The following is a 22042-nucleotide window of genomic DNA, read 5'->3' as shown; positions in this document are numbered from 1 at the left end:
TTAACGATTCAACGAACCTGTGAAAGCAAACGTAGAAGCGTGGAAATTTGTATTTTCTCCTTAAAAATATTCCAGTGAAAGAGGAATTCAGTAAGAAAAACTGGCTTCGCGCAGGGGAAAAAATTAGGACGGTGGATTGCTCGTAAAGCAGGAATTCAGCAGAAAAAACAACGAACAAGCCACGCAGAAGTTCCGTTTTCAATATTTCTTTTCATCTCCCTCGAATGCATATTTTGATTCACTCGACTTCGGACGATTTCCAAGCCCGAAGCAATCTCGTTATACACAGCGAATTCTTCGGACCCGAGCTTCGTTTATGGTTTGACGAGAACGCTCCGCTAGCGACAAGGGTTGATAGAAGCAAATGAAAAAAGAGAAGTTGCGGTGATTGCGGTACGAAGACGGCCGCGAAGCACGCGAAGCATGAGGAGGAAACAAATGGAGCGGTGTTCGAATGGATGGGAAGAGTCGTTCTTTTGTAAAGCTCCGCTTTCCTCGATGCCGCCGTACAGGGTGTGAGGTGCGACGAGACCTCGAACCCTTAATGTCTGCGAATTGATGAAAATTAGAATTAAGCACTTTTGCCAAAGTTTGAAGTTCTCAAAAGAAACATTCAATTGTGAAAACTACTTTTTGCTGCTGGAGCGTTTCCCTTACAAACATCTTTTCCAAAGAATATCCTGAACCCGAATACGAGGAAAACGATTCTTCGAAATTCTAAAAAATTCAAAGCATTCTGCGTTCGAATTCGGTACCGTTAACGCTGGAGCAAAAAATTGTATGTTCGATCGATTCAAAGACACTTTGAACGCCAAATGTCATCGTTCCACCCTGTATAAGTATCGTTACTCGCATGTCTATAGAATTTGTTGAAGCCGGAGGAAGAATTTTCGAAGAAAGAGGTCACGTCCCTGAAGAAGAGACGTTCCTCTAAGATTTCTACCTGTCACGTACATCCCATTATTTTTCTTCGCTTTTTTCGACTTCTCGTTTTCACCCTCGTTCATCCGTTATCGGTAGGGAAACCGAAGGAAAAGCAATCGACTGAGGCATGGCCTGGTCTGTCACCAATAAACAGCAAATAAGTTTGATGATCATAAAAGCTGACAATCGACTACAGTCGGGCCAAGTTCAGCCACAACTTTAACGACGTTCTTGGACATCCGCAACTTATGAAAGAACCTTCAGAGCTCGATGCGCTTCTTGATCGCTTTAGTTTCGTTCTAAACTAATCAATTCTGCAGTCACGATCGCTGTGTCTTCCTCCAATGTCAGAAGCACAGAAGCAGCGGCTTTCAAGAATAATGAGAACTTCGGGATCGCGATCCCCTTGACTTATCGACCTAAAGAATCATCGACAGACCATCGACGCGACACCCAAATCTTTTGCGTTAAACGGATCCGTCAGAAAATGTCTGAACCATTTTTTTGGACCAGATTCCCCTTTACGAGGACACCGAGGACAAAAGTTGTCGAAATCGCGGGAGTAAACGGTCAATGCGATGAATGGGATTGAACGATAGCATAGAACGCATCAAACCCATTTTCCGGAGTTAAATATTTTCGGCAAAAAGTTGCCGAGTGAATTTTTCTTTTACCATTCCGGGGGTGCAGTTTTTTCGAACAGGATATAACTGTTCGTCTAATAGAACTTTCGTTCGGATTAAGCACATAAATGTAATGATGAAATGTGAAGATTTTTTTTCCTCAGGAGAGTGCGAACGCGCAAAAAGTTTTGACCAATCACAAAAATAGCATTACTTTTCTCTTTTCAGGTTCGGCGGTTGCCATGATAGGTGCCAATCTGAGATTCGGCATCGGGGCCTCGGGCAACGTAACTTCGAATGCTACCAAAGTATTCCAGTGTCACCCCGGCGGTGTGACCGAGGCCACGGTGATATTCAGCCTCGGGGCACTCGGTATGGGAGCTAACATTGTTCTCATGACGCTGATCCTCGCGAAGCGGCAGTTGAGAAGGTAATAACAATGTGGATCGAAGCGGAAAATCTTTTGAAGCACGAACTGTAAATTTTTGTTGAAAAATTTGCACATTTTAGCGTTTACAAGTTATTCTTGAAGAACATTTCCTGATCAACGAATGTTGTCGAAACGTTCAAATATTGACTAAATTTCCATTTCCTTTTTTTCCGAGTTTCCGATCCAAGCAGTTCATTGCAACTACCAATTATCCAAATTCGAACGAATCCAATTACGTCTCCAGACCGATTTCGACCGTCCAGTTACTTCCTAGTAAAAATACTTGCGGTTACGTACCACGCAACCGTCATTTTTCTCATTTTATTTTAAATTCAATCTGCGAATCACATCGCACGACGAACATCAGACTTTTTGGCTTCTGAATTCGTCGCAAATAACAATTTGCAACGATCGAAGAATAAATGACTCAGGGTTGCGTCAACCGTGTCAGTAACAGTCCATCAGAAACGCTTTCTATTAATCCTATACACAGCCCAAGGTGACGTTCGATATTTTAACCGAGAATGGTGCGAGCGAGGATCCGGGCTAATGCGTCAAGTCCGATAGCATGAAACGTCCTGTTGATATATCCCAGACATTACCTCCCAATTACATACCTCATCCCTCAAACGTCTGGTTTACACGTTAACTTTCATAATGTCGACGGATTGCACAGCTCCAATTTCCAATCTAGCTTGTACGTATTCCCAGCGAGATTCATGAATATAAATATTGCCGTTGCTAAGAAGAGAACTTGATTCTGGGCAAGGTTAAAGCAAATTTGCCAAGTTGGATGATGAGCTTGTTATCGAGTATTCGATAACAAGCTCATGGCATTTTGTAAAGCAACTATTTTTTCAACGGTTGATCAATTTCGTACAAAAATCAAAAATCAATTCCTCCTCTGGGGATTTCGATTCGTAATTTTCGAACGGAATCAATCGCGAATTCATACAATAATCGTGCTTTTTCGAACTGAATCTCGTTTTTGTGGCGACGAAAAGTCGTCGGATATCACTTGGGTAAGAATCGGAAAAAAAAAACAACAACCTTCTCGGGTTATTTTAATTCGAGTAAAAGCTCCAAATATCAGACGTTCGCGTCTGGAATAAAATTGGAACTCGAGTCTGTGATAAAATGAAGAAAAAAATGGGAATAGAAGAAAAAACGAGCATTTTTAATGCCATTTTCCACTGCCCTGTAACGCGATTTCTCTAATGTGAAAGCTTTCAACCCTTTCCTCGCACCATCTTCCCTGACAGGGATCCCACTCTTGGAAAAAGCTACTGCGATATTTACACTTAGCAAGTGAACGAAGAAAACGTCCCGAGAGACTCGACAGGTCACGAGAGATAGAACACGAAGTAAGAGGAGTTTTCGTCTATAAATGAAAATTTCGTTTCGTTCGTGTTTTCAGATTGAACAACAAGATTCCCAAGCGTATTGAAGTAGTCACAATTTTGACTCGGGTTCGTTGAATTTTCGTGTCGATGTTCGTGAGCCATTGCAACCGAGATTTTATAACGTATCGAAAAAGATAATAAAAATGGACATAAAGTTTTAAAAAGTCGTGAAAAAAAATTAAAGTTCCCTTCGTAACAGAGCAGATTCATTTATCATTGAGATAAGCAATGAAAGAATTCAGGATAAATGTTTTCGTAAAATTCTTGTAGATGGTCCCAGGGATTGCTTTTTCATCAAGCGATGGTCGACTGCGCCAGAGCAGCGATATTGCTGCCCCTCGGATCGAGCATATTAAATTGTCAGCCAGTCAACAAATGTTCACTCGTCGAAACGGCTTTTCTACTATTGGTCACTGTCTCGACGGTCAACATGCTGACAACTGTCCTCAACGACAGTCCCGTGTTTCCTGAAAGCGACGAAGAAGCCGATCTGACAGCTCCGCTGCTGATGGACTCGCCGCAGGTGAGAACTAAAAATCGAGTCGAAACTTGCATCATATTTTTTGGAGTCGTTATCGAAGCTCGTTCGAATTAGTCACAGCGGTCCCAGGGACGAAAAGAATCTTCAAGACGAACGAAGAAGAAGGAAAAATTTTGGTAAATTTACTAAAATTTTTTCCTTTTTTGTTAACTTACCAAAACTCGTTCGATTTCGTGAATCCCAAACAAATTTCTCAGAAAGAAAAACGACGAATGGATCACAAGAATGATGAACTCAATGTGTTTGAAATGTGGGCAAATTTTTCGCATTTCGAACGAGTTGTGAGAGCTAATGGAGCAGCGAGAGCCCCTTTAATGGCGAAACGTCATGTATCGGATTCCTGACAGACATTTGCAATGGCCAAACGAACGAGTAATCTGTGGCAAGGGTGTCTGTTCCCTGGGTGATTGCGGTTAACCCTGTTGAACGAGACACGTGACCACGGGCATGGGCTTTCGCGGTTAAAAACCCCCAGAGAATGGGCCACCCTAATAGCAAGCATGAATTATGCATTTCAATTAAAACCGTTGACAATTATCTTTCGATTGTCAAATAACAACAAGAACCAGCTGGCTTGTGTCACTCTGTTTTATGTTTTTACGTTCGATAAATCATTTGTCAAGTTTTTAAAACCGAATGTTTTAACATACAAATAGATTATCAATGATAAAATTGTCGAGTTATTGACAATAGAGTATCGAACGATCGTCGATTTACTCCCATTCAATTGCAGATTAAATTGCCATGAAAAATCCTGCGCACTTCACTTTTTCCCATATATAAATCATGTCTGTTCATAAAATTTCATTCCCGACACGTGTTTTCGATCGTAGATCGTCCCAATAAAAACGTGTGGGTTTGAATTCTCGTGTGATGACGTTTTTTTTTCGTCACGACGCTTTGATGTTGCAGTGCGTACTTTTCGGCACATTTATGATATGGTTTGCGAGCATAACGATAAATCTTGGACCGACTTTTTTGAGCGGAGCACTCGCAGCTAATACGGAGACTGGCCACAACGCGCCAAGTTGTCCACTCGTTCACGGGCCTTTTCGTCACTACATTCTCAACGTTTTATGGATCGTCATAAACGTCATATGTGTTGCCCTCACGCTTTTTCATCTGAGAAAATTGCATCGTGATCTCACGAAAGCAAACGTCGAGGCGGTAAGTTTTATCGACTTTATTCCCTCCCACCGATCGCTCACAAAATTATCGTAAATTTTTCAGAGTGCCAAGTTCATTGTTCCTCGACAGGATATCGAGTTGCCGTTGAAACGCTCGCTCATGACTCGCGTCCATTTCACAATTGCGAACCAAACATGTGCTAGGAACTTTTGCAATGGAAACTAAGTGAATTCGTTAGAATTCATACACTTCCATTGATTCCTGAAAGTTAATGAGATCATGCCCACCACACGAGCGTTGAACAACTGAATTTTTTGTCATGATAAGGGATTGGTGCTATTATATTCTCTCAAAATTTATAGATTTAAAAATTAACATAACTAATCAATTAGTCCGTTGTAATTATCAATTATATAAAAAAAATATCATTATTAGTAAAAATTTGACTGGTTAACTTTTTGATTTGGCAACTTTGTTGTTGGTGGAGAGATATATCTATCTTGCCAACGGTAAACTGATAGCTTGTCACTCACATATGACTTGATACACATAACCAACAATTTATTTGAATTTGAGGTTACGTCATTATTTGTGATTACAAATATTTTTGTTATCACAATATTCGTATAAATATGAACAAAAAACATTTTTCTATTAATTATACCGAGAAAGTATACACGCCTGTACAGTACCGATACACTAATGTAAGCACGTCACAACTAAACACGATATACGTCGATATACATATATATAAACAGCTGATAGAGCGGTGTTGCCGATGTCGTACCGCTAGTATTCAACGATTCATCGTGAGCGATAATCGTAGTTAATTTATGATTTCATTCTTAAAGTTTCGGTGACCTGATATTTTTATAACGCCATTAACAAGATAAATGTTCAACGAATACGTATATGATTTAATTTTTTTTTTCCAGCATTTACGATCCCTTAAATTTGATTGAAAAATCACGACCCATTTACTGCCACTACGATGTCCAATTTTTAATACTTATTTTCTTGTTTAGATGTTCGGTAACCTCCCATCAATTTTTTTTACCGTAATTTTCGAACATTTTTCTATGCTGTGTAAAAAAATTAGATTTTTCTGCAGATTTTTAAATAGTGGCCATGATCTCATTAATCAACTAGAATTTATTCAATTTTAGCAAAAAAAAAACATACGAGTCAAATTTAATCAAACTTCAGGGCTCCAAACCGATTTAGAAACAAAAATCACCGTTTTTCCGGCTCTAGAATAAAACTAAGCTCGAGGGAACCTCCATAAATATTCGTGTAGATCCAGATTCAACAACTAGTCACGTCCATCGATATTTTTTTACCCCATACACCCACATACGCAGGTACGAGTAGCCGGGCTGGTGACGACTCTGGTCAACGTGACCGGTGGACATGGTGGAACCAACGGTATGGTCGAGGGTGGAAACGCCGAGGCGCGAAACGGCACGACCCCCAAGGTGAGCCATAAATTTTAAGAACTCCATTTCGATGCAAATAATGATATGAAAAGCGAAATAAAGTTGAGAAAAATAAAAGTATGGAGATAAAAAAAAATATAAAAATGGTGCTAGGATTAAGGAGGAGGGCAAACGAGATGATAAATAAATAGAACGAACGAATGATTTTCAAAATCTCTGGCTTTTGGGTCACCGATTTCATTACGTGATTGAAAATAAGGTAGGAAGCCAGCTTCGACTGAACCAGGACAAGTTAAATTCGAAAGCGTTGCATCGTTCTTGGCGCACGAATTGACGGTAAATGGTTTCTAATTTTTCACTGACGCATGTTACTCCATCCAATCTTCAACGTGTTCCAGATATATACTTTTTGCTTTGAATATATTTCGTCGAAACCTCTCATCAAAAATAAATCCACTCGAATGTTCCAACGAAACGTAAAACTTCTAAAATGATGTACACTAAAGACGAAATATCATTGAAATCCTGAATTATTTTGTCGTCGAATAAATACTTCGAAAACCCGTGACAACATAATTTCGGTGGAGCATATTTTCAGTGGATTCCACTGAAAATGAAATAATGACACAGTGACTAACATCCACTGATATTCGTGATACCCAACGCGAAATGATTTGCATGAAAGGATAGATTCGAGTCCGTGATTAACGGAGTTCATTAACGATTGAAAAAGTTTTAATCTGATTTGCGAATATCAAATGGCCCGCGATGACATATTTTTACGAATGACTAGAAATCAACTAATTCCCAAAAAACCCTTTCAGTCCCGACTTTTTTCGAGTAACACAATTTTCATAAGATTTTTCATATTGGATCTGTCACTTTGAATTTTGAAAATCTGACATCGAATTCGTAATCGGTGATCCCAAAAACCCATCGAGTAACAAGTTTCAGGGCAATTGAATCGATTTTCAAAAAAGTCGTCCGCCATATTCGATCCGCTATTTTGAATTTTGGAAACAGCTCCACGTAATTTGACAATTTTCAAGCTTTCTGCAATTCTTACTTAGAACATTCATTTGTTTATATTGTTATAATTAAATAACTGTTATCAATTAATTGGGCTATAATTTTTTTATTAAATATTAAATTAAATTTATATTTTTTAAAATTATGAACGTTTGAATGCAAAAAAGGCTTGAATCATGGTTCGATAAGCCGGTGTTGGTGTCCAATGATGTTTCGTGGTACGAGCTGCGAGATGCGAGTTTCCTCGTGAATTATTTTATGGATATTTTTCAAATTGCCTCCGGTTTTTAAACAGTTATTCACCACGATGATATGTAAACGAGGATGTTCCAGATACGAATATACTTTTCGACTGAATTATTTCCGGTGGGGATAACATTCATTATAATTGTGTTGGTAGCAGATTTTTTGCCAGAAGCCTTTCAGAAGTTCATACCTTTTTTTGTAACAGACAAAAAATCCTGTTAATGTACGGTTCTCGAGAAATGTTCACATCCGTTATGTGAGAGCCCGGAGGAAAGGAAAACTGTAACGGGGCGATGAGAAAATAAAAATAACGAAGTTACGTTTCGTTCTCAGGGAAAAAGAATATAAAAAAAAGGTAACAAACTGTTGTTCGTCACGCTCCAATTTCCCAGCTTAGTCAGAAAACCCAGAAACGCGGCAACTCCCCGAGAAAATTCGATCTCTGTCCGCCTCCCTCATATTTATACGTTTGTACTTCCCTTTTCTCGTCTAACAAGTACGAAAACTCGTCGGCTCAAGCCACAAGCTCTCTACTTACTTATCGTAAGTCCCTTTTCTCTCTCTCTCTCTCTTTGCTCTGTTCTATATCAAACTCGCGCTAATTACAATGCGAATGTACATCGCTCGAAAAACAGCAAACTTTTTCCAGCAGCGAAGTACAAACTTATGAAAGCGTTTCGAATGCCAGCGAATGTTTTGTACGGAAAAAAATACTTTGAAATTGGATATGTTGAAGTTTTCGATGAATATTCGTTAGAAATCGTCGCTGCGTATAAAAAATAGTTTGATAATCGACGTCAGTCGAGGACACTAAACTCAGCGAAAGCGGCAAGTAACGAATTCGAGGATCTTTACGAATCGTAAATTTGAGAAATTTGTTTCAGCGAACGGGTGCCCTCGAGGAACATCGTAAAATGAGAAATTATCTTCGAAGAATGGAACGCGAGGGTGTACAAAGAGTCAAGATGTTCTTGGTAATAACGGCTGCCTACGTTATATTCTGGGGACCCTTGTTCTTCGTGACTCTGGTACATCACCCTGTAATCGGAAACGCCACCGGCTACGAGGTATACGCGTAATAGAGTTTCAAACAGTTCCCCAACTCTCGTCCCTATCTGAATCCCGAGTCGCGTTGGCTCTTAACCTAATCGTTTTCACTTTTTCCCTATTTATAATACGAAAATTTAAAGCCCGAACTCCGAATATAGCGTTGTCGGAAAATCCAGAGGAAGGTAAAAAAGATCTCAACGATTTTCTTCAAAATAAGGAAATGTTCGTACGGAAAATCGATTTCGTGTTTTCTTGGCGAGCACGAGAGCTCGGTCACTGCGTTCGTACTGTGGGTCGATTTGACCCGGAGTCTATTTCATCTGCACACGATCAGCAGTCTGCGGTCGATCGGAAACGTCAGAAGTGCACTTCAAACGTTCCTTGACATACGAGTGCATGAGAAAATATTGAGAAAATGTCGAAGTAAAGGTTGAAAAAAAAATATAAAAACATGGAATTTTATTGAGCAAAGAATCAATATTTCGATCCGTAGGATGCACGATATTCGTAACTGGTTTTCTGCTCACTAACAGTGCTCTTATTTTTCAAAATCGTAAATAATTTTACTGCATCCTATTTTTATTGATTCTCGGCAAGAAAATAACGTTGGAAGTTTGAAAGTGCCTCGGAAAAGCACTTGTTCGGAAAAACGGTCACACGAGAATACACCAGAGCTCGAGCCTCCGCCTGAATACATCCTGAGACAAAATATCTTCAAGAACAAATATATCCCCAAGGCAATCTCGAAGAATGTATATTCCTAGTCAATTTCAGAAAGGAACAAAAATACTGGACACATTGGAATGCAACGTTGTTGGGATGTTTTCGAATGATGGACATTCCACCACCACGACATTTCCATTCGGATATTTTGTCTTGAGATAATCTATTCGAAGGATATTTCAGCAGGGAATTTTTTGTCTCAGGATATATGGAGCGGATGCTGGGGAAACTGAGAGAATGAAGTGACCTTGAAACCTTTCCTCCCCCGAGATAAATGACGTCGAGGAATTGGTTCTAATAAAAATGAGTCAGGGTGACGAGGAAAAGTCGTCGGGGGCAGGGTCAGCGCATTGGATCGCTGAGTGAAAGTCAGTTTTTCCGAGTTTCTGGATAGTGAAACTCACAAAAATAGAGTCACAAGAGTTTCCACAGTTTCTGTCGACAAAAAATGAAACGAAAGTTCCTTTATCAAATATTTACTGAATATTCCCACCGAGTGTGTCCTCGATTTAAAGAACTCGAAACTATTCGATCACTGTAATGTTACAGGTGACTTTGCACATTGCTTACGTACACGCTTTCGTGAATCCTGCTCTTTTTTTGGCACTTCATCGAGGCCTTAGGCAAGGTATATCGGAGTTTTGTTGCGGCTGTTGCGAGAGCATAGCGCGATGGATACTGGGCTCGACGACTTCGAGCCCGTTGCAATCCGCCCAACCACCGAGATACGAGGCGCCCATGAATCTGCCATCGCCACCGGATCCACCCCTGATACCAGCTGCGACTTCCTCTTGCGATCTCAGCGACGTTGCCATGCTCAAGCCGCCCTTACCACCGATCGCCAAACATTTTCTTCCGGTAAAAAAGTCTTTTTTTATCGCCGAAAAGTTAAAACGAATTTCACTCTTTCCAGATAACCATTTCACCTCGTTTCACTTTCCTTTTCTTTGGGAAAAACGATAATCCGCTATTTATAGATTTTTCACTCGAATCGTGACGAACCTTCGACGATTCAATTTTGTTTTTCCCATTGAAATGAAAAAAATGGCCATTTCATTACTTATTTTATCGTTCGAAAACGCAAGCAAACGAAAAGAGTCGAAAATCGTTAAAAAATTAACGAAAAAAAGGACATTTTTCTGAATGACAATAATTTTGGTTTTCTCTGTTTTTTCTCTTCCGTTATCGAATGCAGGACGAAGCGATTGCGGTGCCGGATCCTTGGAGTATTCTGACGAGACCAAAGAGCATCCCGAGTCTGTACGAGGAGAAACTATCGAGAAGGCCGAGTCTCTTACTTCCACCGCCACCTGACTTAAGCGAATTGCAAACGACTATCAGCCCAACGAGCAGCGATTTGCCTAGCGAATAATTCACCGTTTCATCCGCGGCATATATTTAGATGAAAAAATTGATAATTATAATCATGACAATGTCCATGAAGAAGAAAAGCAATGAAAATACCACGAGCAGAAGAGAAATGAGAACGAGAAGAGGAGCGGAGTAAAAAGTACGTTAAGCGAATTTGACTCATACCGAAACAGCAGAATTTCATGCAGGATATTTTTTTACGATGTTAACTTTCAAGTGGTAGCTGGACGAGTGATCGAGAAATCGATCGGAACAAAAGTACTCGCCTACGATCGATGTAACGAAAAATAATTAACGTCTATACTTCGATGTCACTAATACTGAATTTCATTTTTATTTATACGAATCTTGGCGACTTCGTGTTTAAGATTTCGTTACGATTCCATTGTCAATCAAATAAAACGTAATAAAGTCGACAGAAATTCCCTTTTTCCCGTAGATTCCCACGCTTTCCCTACTTTGAAAATTCGGATTTCTCGTCGTTCTTCAATAACTGCGCGAGTACCCACTAAATAATCGAGTTACCGTTCGACCATTCCCGAGCGATTATTTCTGTCCATTTTCAGACTAAGATACTGTTTGCAACTCACTCCAACAACTTCGTGAAAAACCGACTAACAATTCCAGCAGTTTGATCAACCAAAATCTCCTGATTCTAAAACCAAAAGCGCCAAAAACTTCTAAGAAAATTTCGTCTTCAGAATTTCCTTTGAAAAATCGAAGAGAAAAAAAACGAAATTGAATATTTTCCACGCGAGAAATAAACGGCGAGTGTCAAAGTATCGAAAGTTCCTCATCCACGTCCCAATAGTTTTTTACTTCATTTCAGACGAACAAAGATTCAAAGCGTGGCTCACACATTCTTAAGAAAGTTCTTAAGAAAGCTCGAATGATTAATTTTCGATGTAAGCGCCGACTCAACAGGCTCAACGGTAAGAATTTCACTTGAATTCGTGCGTTTGCTGTTTTAAAAATGCTCAGAAAAAATAAAATTGCATCACTCAATATCGAACTGATCAACGTGACGAATCCTCACAGACTGAAACGTTATTAACTATCTAATATAATCGACAAATCAATCGATGTATCTGCGATATCTTATTGTGTTTTATCGATAAAATAACAAACGATTTTCGGGTTGCACATTATCATTAGAATCCTGTTCGTGTGAATGTAGCATTTTTTTCAAAAGTGTTCAATGTGGCCTGAATGTCGATTATTTTGCGTCGTGTCTAAATACAAATGTGCGGACTCGTGTTCCTTGCCGACTTGAAGAACGCCCGGTCAGGAGTGAAATCTTCCTGCTTATTGGGTGAAACGTCAGAAATATGTGCGACTATATTCGCATTTTACGAAACCAGGGCAGAAGGAAAAAAAATGTGATCCAAAAGTAGTTGAAAACGAAAAAAACTTGTCATAAAAAGATTCGCGATTTCTTCGTTACGAACAACAGTCAAAAATTTGTCTCTAGCACAATATTTTTGGAAAATATAACAAAGTTGGCGCAGGATATCCCATGGACTGAAAGTATTTGACATCCGCACTTATATTCTTTGCTTTCGAACGTGTAGTTAGCGAAATAGTAAGCAACTCCTCGAATTAGTTCCTTACAGCCAGAGCCAACGCTTAAATTTTCGCCAAGTACGAGAAACGCTTGAAAATTCTTACGATAAATAGGGAGTGCGAGCTTTTTATGGAAAAAAAATCTCAGAGAAATAGGAGTCAGAGGGTAAAGGGTCACTCGAGGATTGACAAAGCACAAAAATCTAAAAACGACTGGTGTAGTTGAAGAGAATCGTTGCTATCGAATCTGAGGCGAGGCCATATCAATGCGTAACTCTGTCTTTGATGAGCGAGCATTTGTAGCATCAATTTTTCATGATTTTTTCTTCGAGTGAACAAACGAAAGTCTCGCACGTTCTCATCATTTTTCTCAACGCTATTAGGACGAATACATATTTCATCGTGACAACCGTGTAAACGAAAACGAAAAAGAATAATAAGAGAACTAAGACGATAAAGTAGATCCAATTTTGACGGAGCTTCAACGAACTCAAATCTCCCGTAAAAGATCGAAAAAATTGCTCATCAAAGTAATAAATACAAATGAAGAAGAAGAAGAAAAAACAAAACAAAATGTATTCCGCCCACCGGAGCCCTTAAGCCAAAGAACAAAATAAAAACACCCAATCTGTCAATTAGAAAATAGATCGTTGTAAAAGAGATGTCTAAAAAAAAAATAATAGATAAATAACTATCAGAAGCCAATTTTTCATTGGCCATAATGAATGTAAGAAGAGAGGAGACGAGAATATATTAAAGGAAAATTTACTTTGCTAAGGTCCAAGGAATTTGGAGAGAAAAAGTCATATTTTCGTTCGATTAACCCGATAGTTTTACACCACAGCTACGTCTATAGAAGTGCACTTTGAAATTCATCTTCCGGGTCCATACGATATTAAATAATTTATTCGGTGTCGTCGTACGGTTTAAATAATCGCGTAGAATTAGAAATAATCGTAAATCGAGTAACTTCACATTTAATTTTCTCTTTCGTATATCTCCGTTGGAAATTTCGAAAATATCTATCGCCCTCTTTGATTGCCAAACGAATAAAATTACAGGAACATTTTTGTATGCGTGTGTAGATGGTAAAAGAAATTTTGAAAAAAAGTGAAGATACGAAAACGACGATTCGATGTGAAACTCGAAAAACGTCATTGTATAAATTTATTACACATACGATATTGAATCAATGTATAAACGAAACGTGCCTAAAAGAGACTCATTCCTAAAAGCAAAGGAGAACCTAGAGAAAGAAAAAGCCAAATTCATTAAATCAGCCAACTAAAAAAAGCTTAAAGAAACGAAAGAAATATTGTGCGAATGTGAAAAGTGTGATTTTGTTGGAGATTGCGATGGTGTGGAATGAACTAAAGTCATTCGGTTGTATTCATAGACGGACAATTTCTTTGTTTTTTTTTTTTTCATCTCCTCTCAACGTTTTTCTCTTCGAACGTTGACAAAGAAAAATATCAAATTTCATCGAACCTCAAACTGTCTATAAATACAACCATTTAACGTTTGAATAATCAGACGTGTGTTAAATGATATGAAAAATGTATATGAAACTTTTAACTGGTGTATCATAATAAAAGAAGAAAAAATGTGCAAACGAATTGCATATTTCGAAAGAACCTCTTTCCGTTTGTTAATCCTTGAAAGTCTTTTTGAAATATATAAAAAATTGATCGTCCCAATATCGCTGTGACAATGAATTATTTATGGTAATTAAAAATGTTTGGTACGAGAAAAAAAAAACGTAATTAAAAAAGGATTCAGTCGAGAAAATAATGAGAAAAAGAAAATTGACAAAGCAATCGCGACATTTCTCTCGTCATTTTTTTCCGACGTCCATTCGGATCAAAGAAAACTTTGAACGATGATAAATGAGGGAAGGCTGGAGCACAATGGTCCTCGAACACGGCTGAAATTTCAGAGATCTGAAGCAGCGGATTTTCACGCCCTCTCTCACAGTTGTGTCTATTTCGGAGGCGCCGACGCGTGCACACGGAAAACAATGGGGATGAGAATACAAAGGGGAATCCCGTTGGATGAGTAATTGCTCGTTTGAACTCCTGGACAGTGATAACTCGCTCTTCTCGCCCTCGCGCGAATAGAACAAGAGAAATGGCTCTAATATTAATCTTGAACGAGTCCGCTATATATTAGAAGACAAAATGTATATTTCTCGTTCTATTCTCGTAAATACCGCAATTAATACTCGAGAAAATATAAACTTACACGGTGCCCTTAAAAGTATCATTCGCTCGATGAAACGTCAAGCATGTTCGAGGCACAGTTTTTTTTAAAAAAAAAACAGCAAAGAAATCCTTCAAAATCTTCGACATTCGACCCACTGGATTTGGAATGGACTTCGAACTTTTTAATTCGACTAAACACTTTGGTCGAATCTACCAGCTCGTCCTCTCTGCGTTTTTTTTCACAGTTTATACTTCGAAGGCTGGAGAATGACCGATTTCTAACATTAGAACCAAGTTGACATAAAATTGTGACCTCGCTGCATTTTCCAAAGTTTCTGCGAAAAGTTTCAATAAAATGAGCGAACGCTTGCTCAGGAAATGACCAATTTCGTCATTGTTTCCACGAGATTCTCAAGATAGAATATTGACCGAGCTGAGGGCTTTTTTCATCCATCAATTAAAAAAACGTGCGATAAAGTTTAATTGTTAAATATTGCTACGACTGTGACTCACCTGTTCGAAGCCGCCGAGAATCTCCGTTGTATCCATCGCCGAATTGACTACGATCGATCTCAAACGTTGTCCTGTTAACTGAGCCAGAACACGGACGACACTGCTCTTGCCACATCCCGGAGCACCGACCTACAAAATACAATTGTTGTCGAGTAAAACCGCACATCTTAGCACTTCTCACAGATCGCAGAAGTTTTGCTCTTGGAGGAGCTTTCTATAAACTTACCAGAATAGGCATCCAGTTCATCTGTACGCATCGAGCGAGACTCTTTAAAGCAGGAATTTGATCGCGAAGCAACAACAGATTGTGATCGTAGCCGTTGAAATATTCCTCTCGAGTTAAGCTGACGTCACCGAAATAAACTTTTTTCTCTGTGACATGAGCGATCGGTTGTGCTGGGCTCACAGGGAATTCCTCAATGGAGAAAATTTCTCGGTAAACTTGTCGTACTTTCTCCCGATCTTCCTCAGTCCTCATTCTGTCGACGTATATTAATTCAACGCCATTCCCGGGATTGAAAGAAACTTCGTTATCCGTAGAATCGCTGCGAGCCGCTGCAACGACGACTTCGCACCATCGAGTTATGTCCCGGAGATTCATTTCCCAGGGTGATCCAATGTGAGCCCAACAAGTGCCAGCTTCTTTGGATAGCCTCGAGTTAAAATCGACCATTTTTTCAAGCGTCCTCGATGGAATTTGGGGAAACTGATTGCTCGATATGAGCTTCAAATCGTCGTCAGTCAGGGCATCGATGTACACTTGAGTGAATCGATTCAAAAACGACTTTGGCAGACCCCTTCTGGCCCCACCCTGTCTCAGAGGGTTTTGGCAGCCGAACAGCTTTGTCGCTGGCTTTACCGTGAATGTACGACCGAGCTCGGGGACGTATATTTCACCTCGATGATCCAAACAAGCGTTTAATCCCTCGAGAACCGATTGCGAAGCGAGATTCAGCTCGTCCAATAAAATCCAATCACCCGCTCGTAAAGCACGCAAAAATGGCCCGTCTTTCCACGCAAATTCGCCACCTTTTCCACCTTCGACAGGAAGGTCCGCTCCAAATAGATCCGAAACGTCCTAACGATGAGAGAAAACAATGTGAGTCTTTGTCTTTAATGGAGCTCGCTCACTCACTTAAATTCCGATAATCTGGGTCTAACAAGTTTTTTTTCTATGAGGAAGGAAACAGGGAGGCAAAATTCAGCACTCAAAACGCATTCGATTAATTTCAAAGAGTTTTTCATGAGGGTAAAACCATTTTTGCAAACTTCCTTGTTACAAAGTTTTTCGAATTTCTTCTGGAAACGCTTCTAAAAAGAGCCTCTCTGTATTTCGGAATGTGTGCTGTTAAAAATTGAAAAAAAAACGTCTAACTGTGACAAATATTTACCGTTTGATCACTCAAATTGATTCGAAGCAAACGGTGGCCGGATGATTTTGCCAAAGCTGCGACCAAACTGGTTTTTCCAACTCCCGGACTGCCCTCCAGTAACAAAGGTTTTTTCAACTGGAGAGCTCTCAACAACTTCAACGTGTTGGATCTAGTTGTAGGGGCTGCGAACGTGAAACGTTGCTCGTCGTTTCCGCTATCGACTTTTTTCCGAATAAAGAATGGCGCTATTCCGAACACGTTTCGTGAACTTTCGTCCACTGTCTCGTCAACTTCGAGCGCAGTTTCGACACCGCTTGGCTCTGACATTGCATCGACCACTTGATTCTTCAGAATTCCTACGGCGCTGTTACGGAATGTCTCCAACTTTTCAACGCTAGAAGCATAAAATTCAATATCGATTATAAACTCAATTGCACGAGAATTCGATACCAACTTTTATAATTACATCGACATGAATTAAAAAGCGACGACACAGAAAAGTGTTAAACTGTTTTTTAATGAATGGACAAAGCTATTTTGGGTCTAAAACTTCTCAATACCGTTTTTTCGTATTTTACTTTATAAAAAACCAATAAGTCAAACCCGTAACGGTTCGTTAACTTTTTATAATCTGTAACAATAACAATTCTTTTTTACCTTTCCATGCCTGTGAGTCCAGATCCAAGACTGTCGATATAAGTGAGACAAGCGCCATGTAAGTAGGCATCAGCCAAACTTAATTTGGAAACTTGATTTTCTCCGGTACAAGAATTCATGAAATTAACCCAAGTCAAAATATCACGAATGCTGACTGTAAAGCGTTTGCCAACTTCGGAATTTTTCAACCAATCGACAAAGGTCAGCATCGAAGTCGAAATTATTTCACGTTTTTCTCGTACGTTTGCGTTCAAGTTGTGCTCAACAATCGCCTGCAAATCGGATCTCTCGGCACAACCTTCGCACCAAATTTCCGTGAAACGATTCCTCAGCGCCGGTGACAATTCTTTCTTGCCGTAATCACCGCCGGGATTCATAGTTCCTGTTGATTACAACAAATTGAATTAATTTGAAAAAAAAAAAAAAAAACTTACAATTTCGGTATTTCAAGTATTTTGAAAACTTGGAGAAAATCTCAACATTTCACTGTCCTCGGATCACCAAAAACCTTTTTTTCCTTTTGACTGGGACTCGAACTGAAAACTCTCTCTGAGACAAGTCAAGATTTTTCATTCTCAAAGCGGCGATAAAGTGAGACACAAAAAATTCGATCACTTGTGTCACCTTCGTAATAATAAGGTTCATTGAATTTGATAAATTTCTCACAACTATTGCTAGCATAAAAGCTTACCGATAAATTGGAATTTTTCATTCGCTGTTATAATGCAATCAGACTCTCCAGAATCCGTGGAATCGGAACTTTTCTCAGCCAGAAGAAGACTTCGTTCGGGTTCTTGAAAAAATATTTGTATTTGAATTAAATTTCATATCAAGTTCCAAAGACATTGTCGATTTTGACGACATTATTTCACGATAACCCACAAAGATTCATGCGCAGAATCAATAAAAAAAAAGGTAATGATCGAATATTGACATACCGAGAAGAGAATTAAGTCTTTCCAAAACGCTGTCGTCAGCGAGTGAAATTTCATCAGCGAGGAATAAATCTCCCTTGCGCATGGCTTGGATAAGGGGACCGTCGACCCACTCAAACAGTTTATGGCTCTCGGAATCGGAGTGATCTCTGACGGGTCTGAGATTGCCGAGAAAATCTGAGGATTCAGTGTGCATGTGGCAATTGACAGAATAAAGACTTTGATTGCTCATGAAGGCGATCAATTGGCAAATGGTGGTTTTTCCACCTCCAGTTTCACCAACCAGGAGAACGGGTTCTTTGAATTGACAAGATTTTCTGACGAGGACAGCCATTCGTCTCATGTGATAGGTCCAAACGACGTGTCCGAAGGTCGAATTATTCTGGCCTCGCAAAATTTCCTCGAGAATGTATTTCGTCACGCTAGAAGTTTTCTCGTGAAGACTAAACAAACTGGAGGGATCGACGTCCTTCTTGAGATGCTTTTTAATGACTTCTCTTATTTCCAGTGCTTCCTCGGGCTTGCGGACTTTAGCAGCAAGCACGAGATATCCCTCGTCTGCCAAGTGTTGGCTCCAATCGTATAATCCTTCACCGACATCTCCGGCCAAACGATATCGTTCCCCCCATCGAAAGAGGTCGCGAAGCGTTATGAATCCGTGTTTGCCCTGAAAAGCTGCGGTGCTTTTTCGTCGAGTTTGTAGCTCGATCATCACATTTATTATCTGCTTGCAATAGGAAACGGGCATGTGACATCTTTCGTGTAAAATGATTTGCAACTCATCGGCGGGTATTTCGTCGAAGTGGAGCTCGACGAAACGATTTCTAAATGCTCGTGAGAGAACTTTCCGTCCACCGTAGAGACCGGGTGGATTTTGTGTAGCGAAAAGCATGAAATTCGGATGGGCTTTGACGGTCTGTTGGGTCTCGGGAATGAACAATTCCCGATTGTCGTCGAGAACACGATTGAGAGCTTCCAAAACGTCGCTCGGCGCCAAATTCAATTCGTCCAAAATAATCCAATGGCCTTTCCTCATTGCCTCGACCAATATTCCCTCCTTAAAAACCAATCGGCCAGCCCCGTCGGCCACGTAACTTCCAACGTATTCCTGAAGGTCCGTGTGCTCGTGATTGTTTATTCGTAAGCAAGTGTGACCCGATGATTTAGCGAGATAAGTAATCAAACTCGTTTTTCCTACGGAAGTGTCACCTTGCAGAAGCACAGGAATTTTGCCAATCGAAACAACTCGAACGAGATCCCGTAAGTTCCTTCTAACGGAATTCGTAAGAATGTAATTTTTCGGTACTTCAGTCTCGAGGTTACCCTTGACGATCCAGTAGCCCTCAAAATTGATGAAATCCTCGTTCTCGCCGCAGCCTGGTTTCGGTATCGGTGTGCTAAGAATTGCTTTAGCCATTTTGACCTCAAGGATCGCTCGTCCTATGAGCTTTTCCACAATCGGATAAGAGTTGTAATCCAATTGGGTGAGGAAACTGAGACAAAAGGCTTCGTAGAGGGAGCGTTGAATGTTTGCGCACGGGTTGGCGGACGCGACGCTCAAGGCTCGGCAAAGCGTTCTCAAACTGTAATGCGGCCTGTGTCCAGTTCCATCGTTCAATGAGAGCAAAGCTTCTTTACGTACGTTGAGATAAAATTTAACGATAGATTCTTGCTTCTCCGTCGTCAAATCGGCGTCGCTGAGATACGAGTTAACGAGCAGCTCGAGATCGTTTCTCTCGGTGAGTTCATCGACGTAAAACTCGGTGAATCGATTTCTCAAGCCGATCGGTAGTTCTTTTTTACCAACATCCGTCGCAGGATTCATACAAGCGAAAATCGTGAAATCGGGATGTCTCTCAATCGTTTCGCTGTCGCCGCGCTCGAGCAGCGACAACGAACCGGTCGCGCCCTCCAAAAGACCGGACAAGCATTCGAGGGTTTCGGACGAAGCGAGGTTTATCTCGTCCAACAATACCCAGTGACCTTCGTGAAGCGCTTTTATTAAGCTTCCCTCAAGAAACGCGAAAGCCAAAGAAAAATGTGTCTTTACTTGACTCTTCAATTTTTCTAATTTGACTAGCAATTTTTGCCACTTCATCAGCAATTCGCTCTTGCTTTGATGATCATTCCTTCCCGTCGTTTCGAAACTCTTGTTCTGTCTGGCAACATTTTCTTTCGTTAATTTCGTTCCCTCCTCGACGTTCGTTCTCAATCTCTTGACCGCAGCTCCGGCGCTGTGACACATGAGGCCCACGAGAGTTTTCCACCTTTGCTGTTTGTAGCACGTCGCAATATGCTCGAGAAACTTTTTGTTCGGCTCAAGAGCGAAGTACGAACGAAAAAGCATCTCAAATTCTTCCCTCGTTGGCGTTATCAAATATTTGAAATCCACTGGTTTGTAACCACCGAGTAAATCAGCACTTTCGCTCTGTTGATTCATATTTATCACGACGAGCTTGTGGCCTGTGCTTTTTGCGAGATACTGTATCGAGCTCGTTTTTCCGGTTCCGGTTTCACCAACCAAAAGCACCGGTTCCCTTTGAGCGACGCAACTGGTGACACGCTCGAGCAAAGTCGCGGATGGTCTCGTGAACGAAAATTTGACTCTCGTTTGTTCCAACTGAGCATGACTCGATTTTTTTCTCCGAACTTTTGCTCGTCCGGCTTGGAAAAATTCTCCGAACAAGTTGATCGTCGGTTTGTGCGTGTTGCAAAAATACTCAGCTTTTGTTTTTACGATACCGAGGGTGTGTCCAATCGCGGTTGCGAGTTCCAATCTCAGATTTCGGTCGCTTACCGAACAGCAGAATATATCAATGGCATCTTGGAAGATTTTCAAGGCTGAATCTGGCGAGGAAACTTCGAAATTGTCTATCGCACGAGTGCACCATTTTATGAGGTCTCTGGTCGACGTTAATCTGCCCGTTCTCGTGATATTCTCCGTGTTTCCGTGATGCCCTACAGAAAAGAGCAGAAAAACGTCAACCATTCTCGTGGCTATGGTTGTCAGAGGTGGAAAAAGGCTCTTTACAACGATTACGAGTTCTTCGCGCGTAAGCGAATCAACGTGCACGCAGAACCAATGTTTTTCCAAAAGATTCGAAGCCCCGGTCGACTGACGATGAAATCCCGAGGCTGTTGGAATCAGTCTTTGGGTTAAAAATAGTTGGAATCCACTTTTAGGGTAAATCGTGTCACGATAACCAGGAACCGAGAGGGTCCCGGTTTCTATGAGGTTGCTCAGACAACTAGCGACGTCGAGAGCAGCACTGTCGATGTCCTCGAGCAAAAGCCATTTCCCGTTAATGACGGCTTGCGTGAGTACTCCCGGTTGCCAAACGAATTCACCGGGTATATCGGTGCACCTGTAAGTTCCGAGTAACATTTTCGAGTCCGTCTGGTCGCCTAATTGAACTTTCACGAAGTTCGAATTCCTATGCCCGGTTATGTCGGCCAAATATTCGACAAGGGCAGTTTTGCCACATCCGACAGAGCCTTGAAGACAAATGCAGCGTCTGGAGGCGACTGCCAACGCGAGACTTCTCAGATTTGACTCCGTCGAAGGTACCGGAATCAAATTCGTTTTTTTCGGACGTTCTTTGGAATTGAAAACCGGTAAAAGCACACCTGCGATCGCTACGAGGGAATCAGAATCCTTCGACACCTCTGTCATTTCGATGAGATGATTTTTTGAGCTGGTCAAAACTGCGAGTGAATTTTCGTTTCGTTGCTCCAGAAGAAAACGCTCAGGATCTTTCAACAATGATTTTGCGCATGAGAGTCGAGTCGATTCTGACATTTGCAGAACAATCCCAATGCACTTTAGTGCAATCCTGAATAAAAATCATTTCATTTCATTCACCTTCGAGTAATAAACTACTAAAAATATGCAATTC

General features: G+C 40.5%; 2 protein-coding genes across 4 annotated transcripts in view; one reads left to right on the top strand and one right to left on the bottom strand.

Annotated features, from left to right (window-relative positions):
• Positions 1 to 14101, top strand: part of LOC122412008 (uncharacterized) — a 62898-nt gene extending 48797 nt beyond the window's left edge. For all 3 annotated transcript variants that reach the window (XM_043421218.1, XM_043421216.1, XM_043421217.1), the window contains 7 exons: positions 1776 to 1977; positions 3651 to 3903; positions 4834 to 5088; positions 6411 to 6524; positions 8645 to 8827; positions 10083 to 10391; positions 10729 to 14101. In XM_043421218.1, coding sequence (XP_043277153.1) covers positions 1776 to 1977; positions 3651 to 3903; positions 4834 to 5088; positions 6411 to 6524; positions 8645 to 8827; positions 10083 to 10391; positions 10729 to 10905 — 1493 coding nt within the window. In that variant the 3' untranslated portion in view covers positions 10906 to 14101. The remainder of the gene's footprint in view (positions 1 to 1775; positions 1978 to 3650; positions 3904 to 4833; positions 5089 to 6410; positions 6525 to 8644; positions 8828 to 10082; positions 10392 to 10728) is intronic.
• Positions 1 to 22042, bottom strand: part of LOC122412007 (midasin) — a 107991-nt gene that overhangs the window by 84436 nt on the left and 1513 nt on the right. The window contains exons 4-9 of the mRNA XM_043421215.1: positions 18150 to 21979; positions 17903 to 18004; positions 17212 to 17593; positions 16573 to 16948; positions 15408 to 16259; positions 15182 to 15310 (exon numbers count right to left, since the gene is read on the bottom strand). Of these exons, the coding sequence (XP_043277150.1) occupies positions 15182 to 15310; positions 15408 to 16259; positions 16573 to 16948; positions 17212 to 17593; positions 17903 to 18004; positions 18150 to 21979 (5671 nt within the window). The remainder of the gene's footprint in view (positions 1 to 15181; positions 15311 to 15407; positions 16260 to 16572; positions 16949 to 17211; positions 17594 to 17902; positions 18005 to 18149; positions 21980 to 22042) is intronic.

Source organism: Venturia canescens, chromosome 6, assembly GCF_019457755.1.
Source record: "Venturia canescens isolate UGA chromosome 6, ASM1945775v1, whole genome shotgun sequence".
NCBI classification, from domain to species: Eukaryota; Metazoa; Arthropoda; class Insecta; order Hymenoptera; family Ichneumonidae; genus Venturia; species Venturia canescens.
This window is presented reverse-complemented; position numbering and strand designations above follow the sequence as displayed.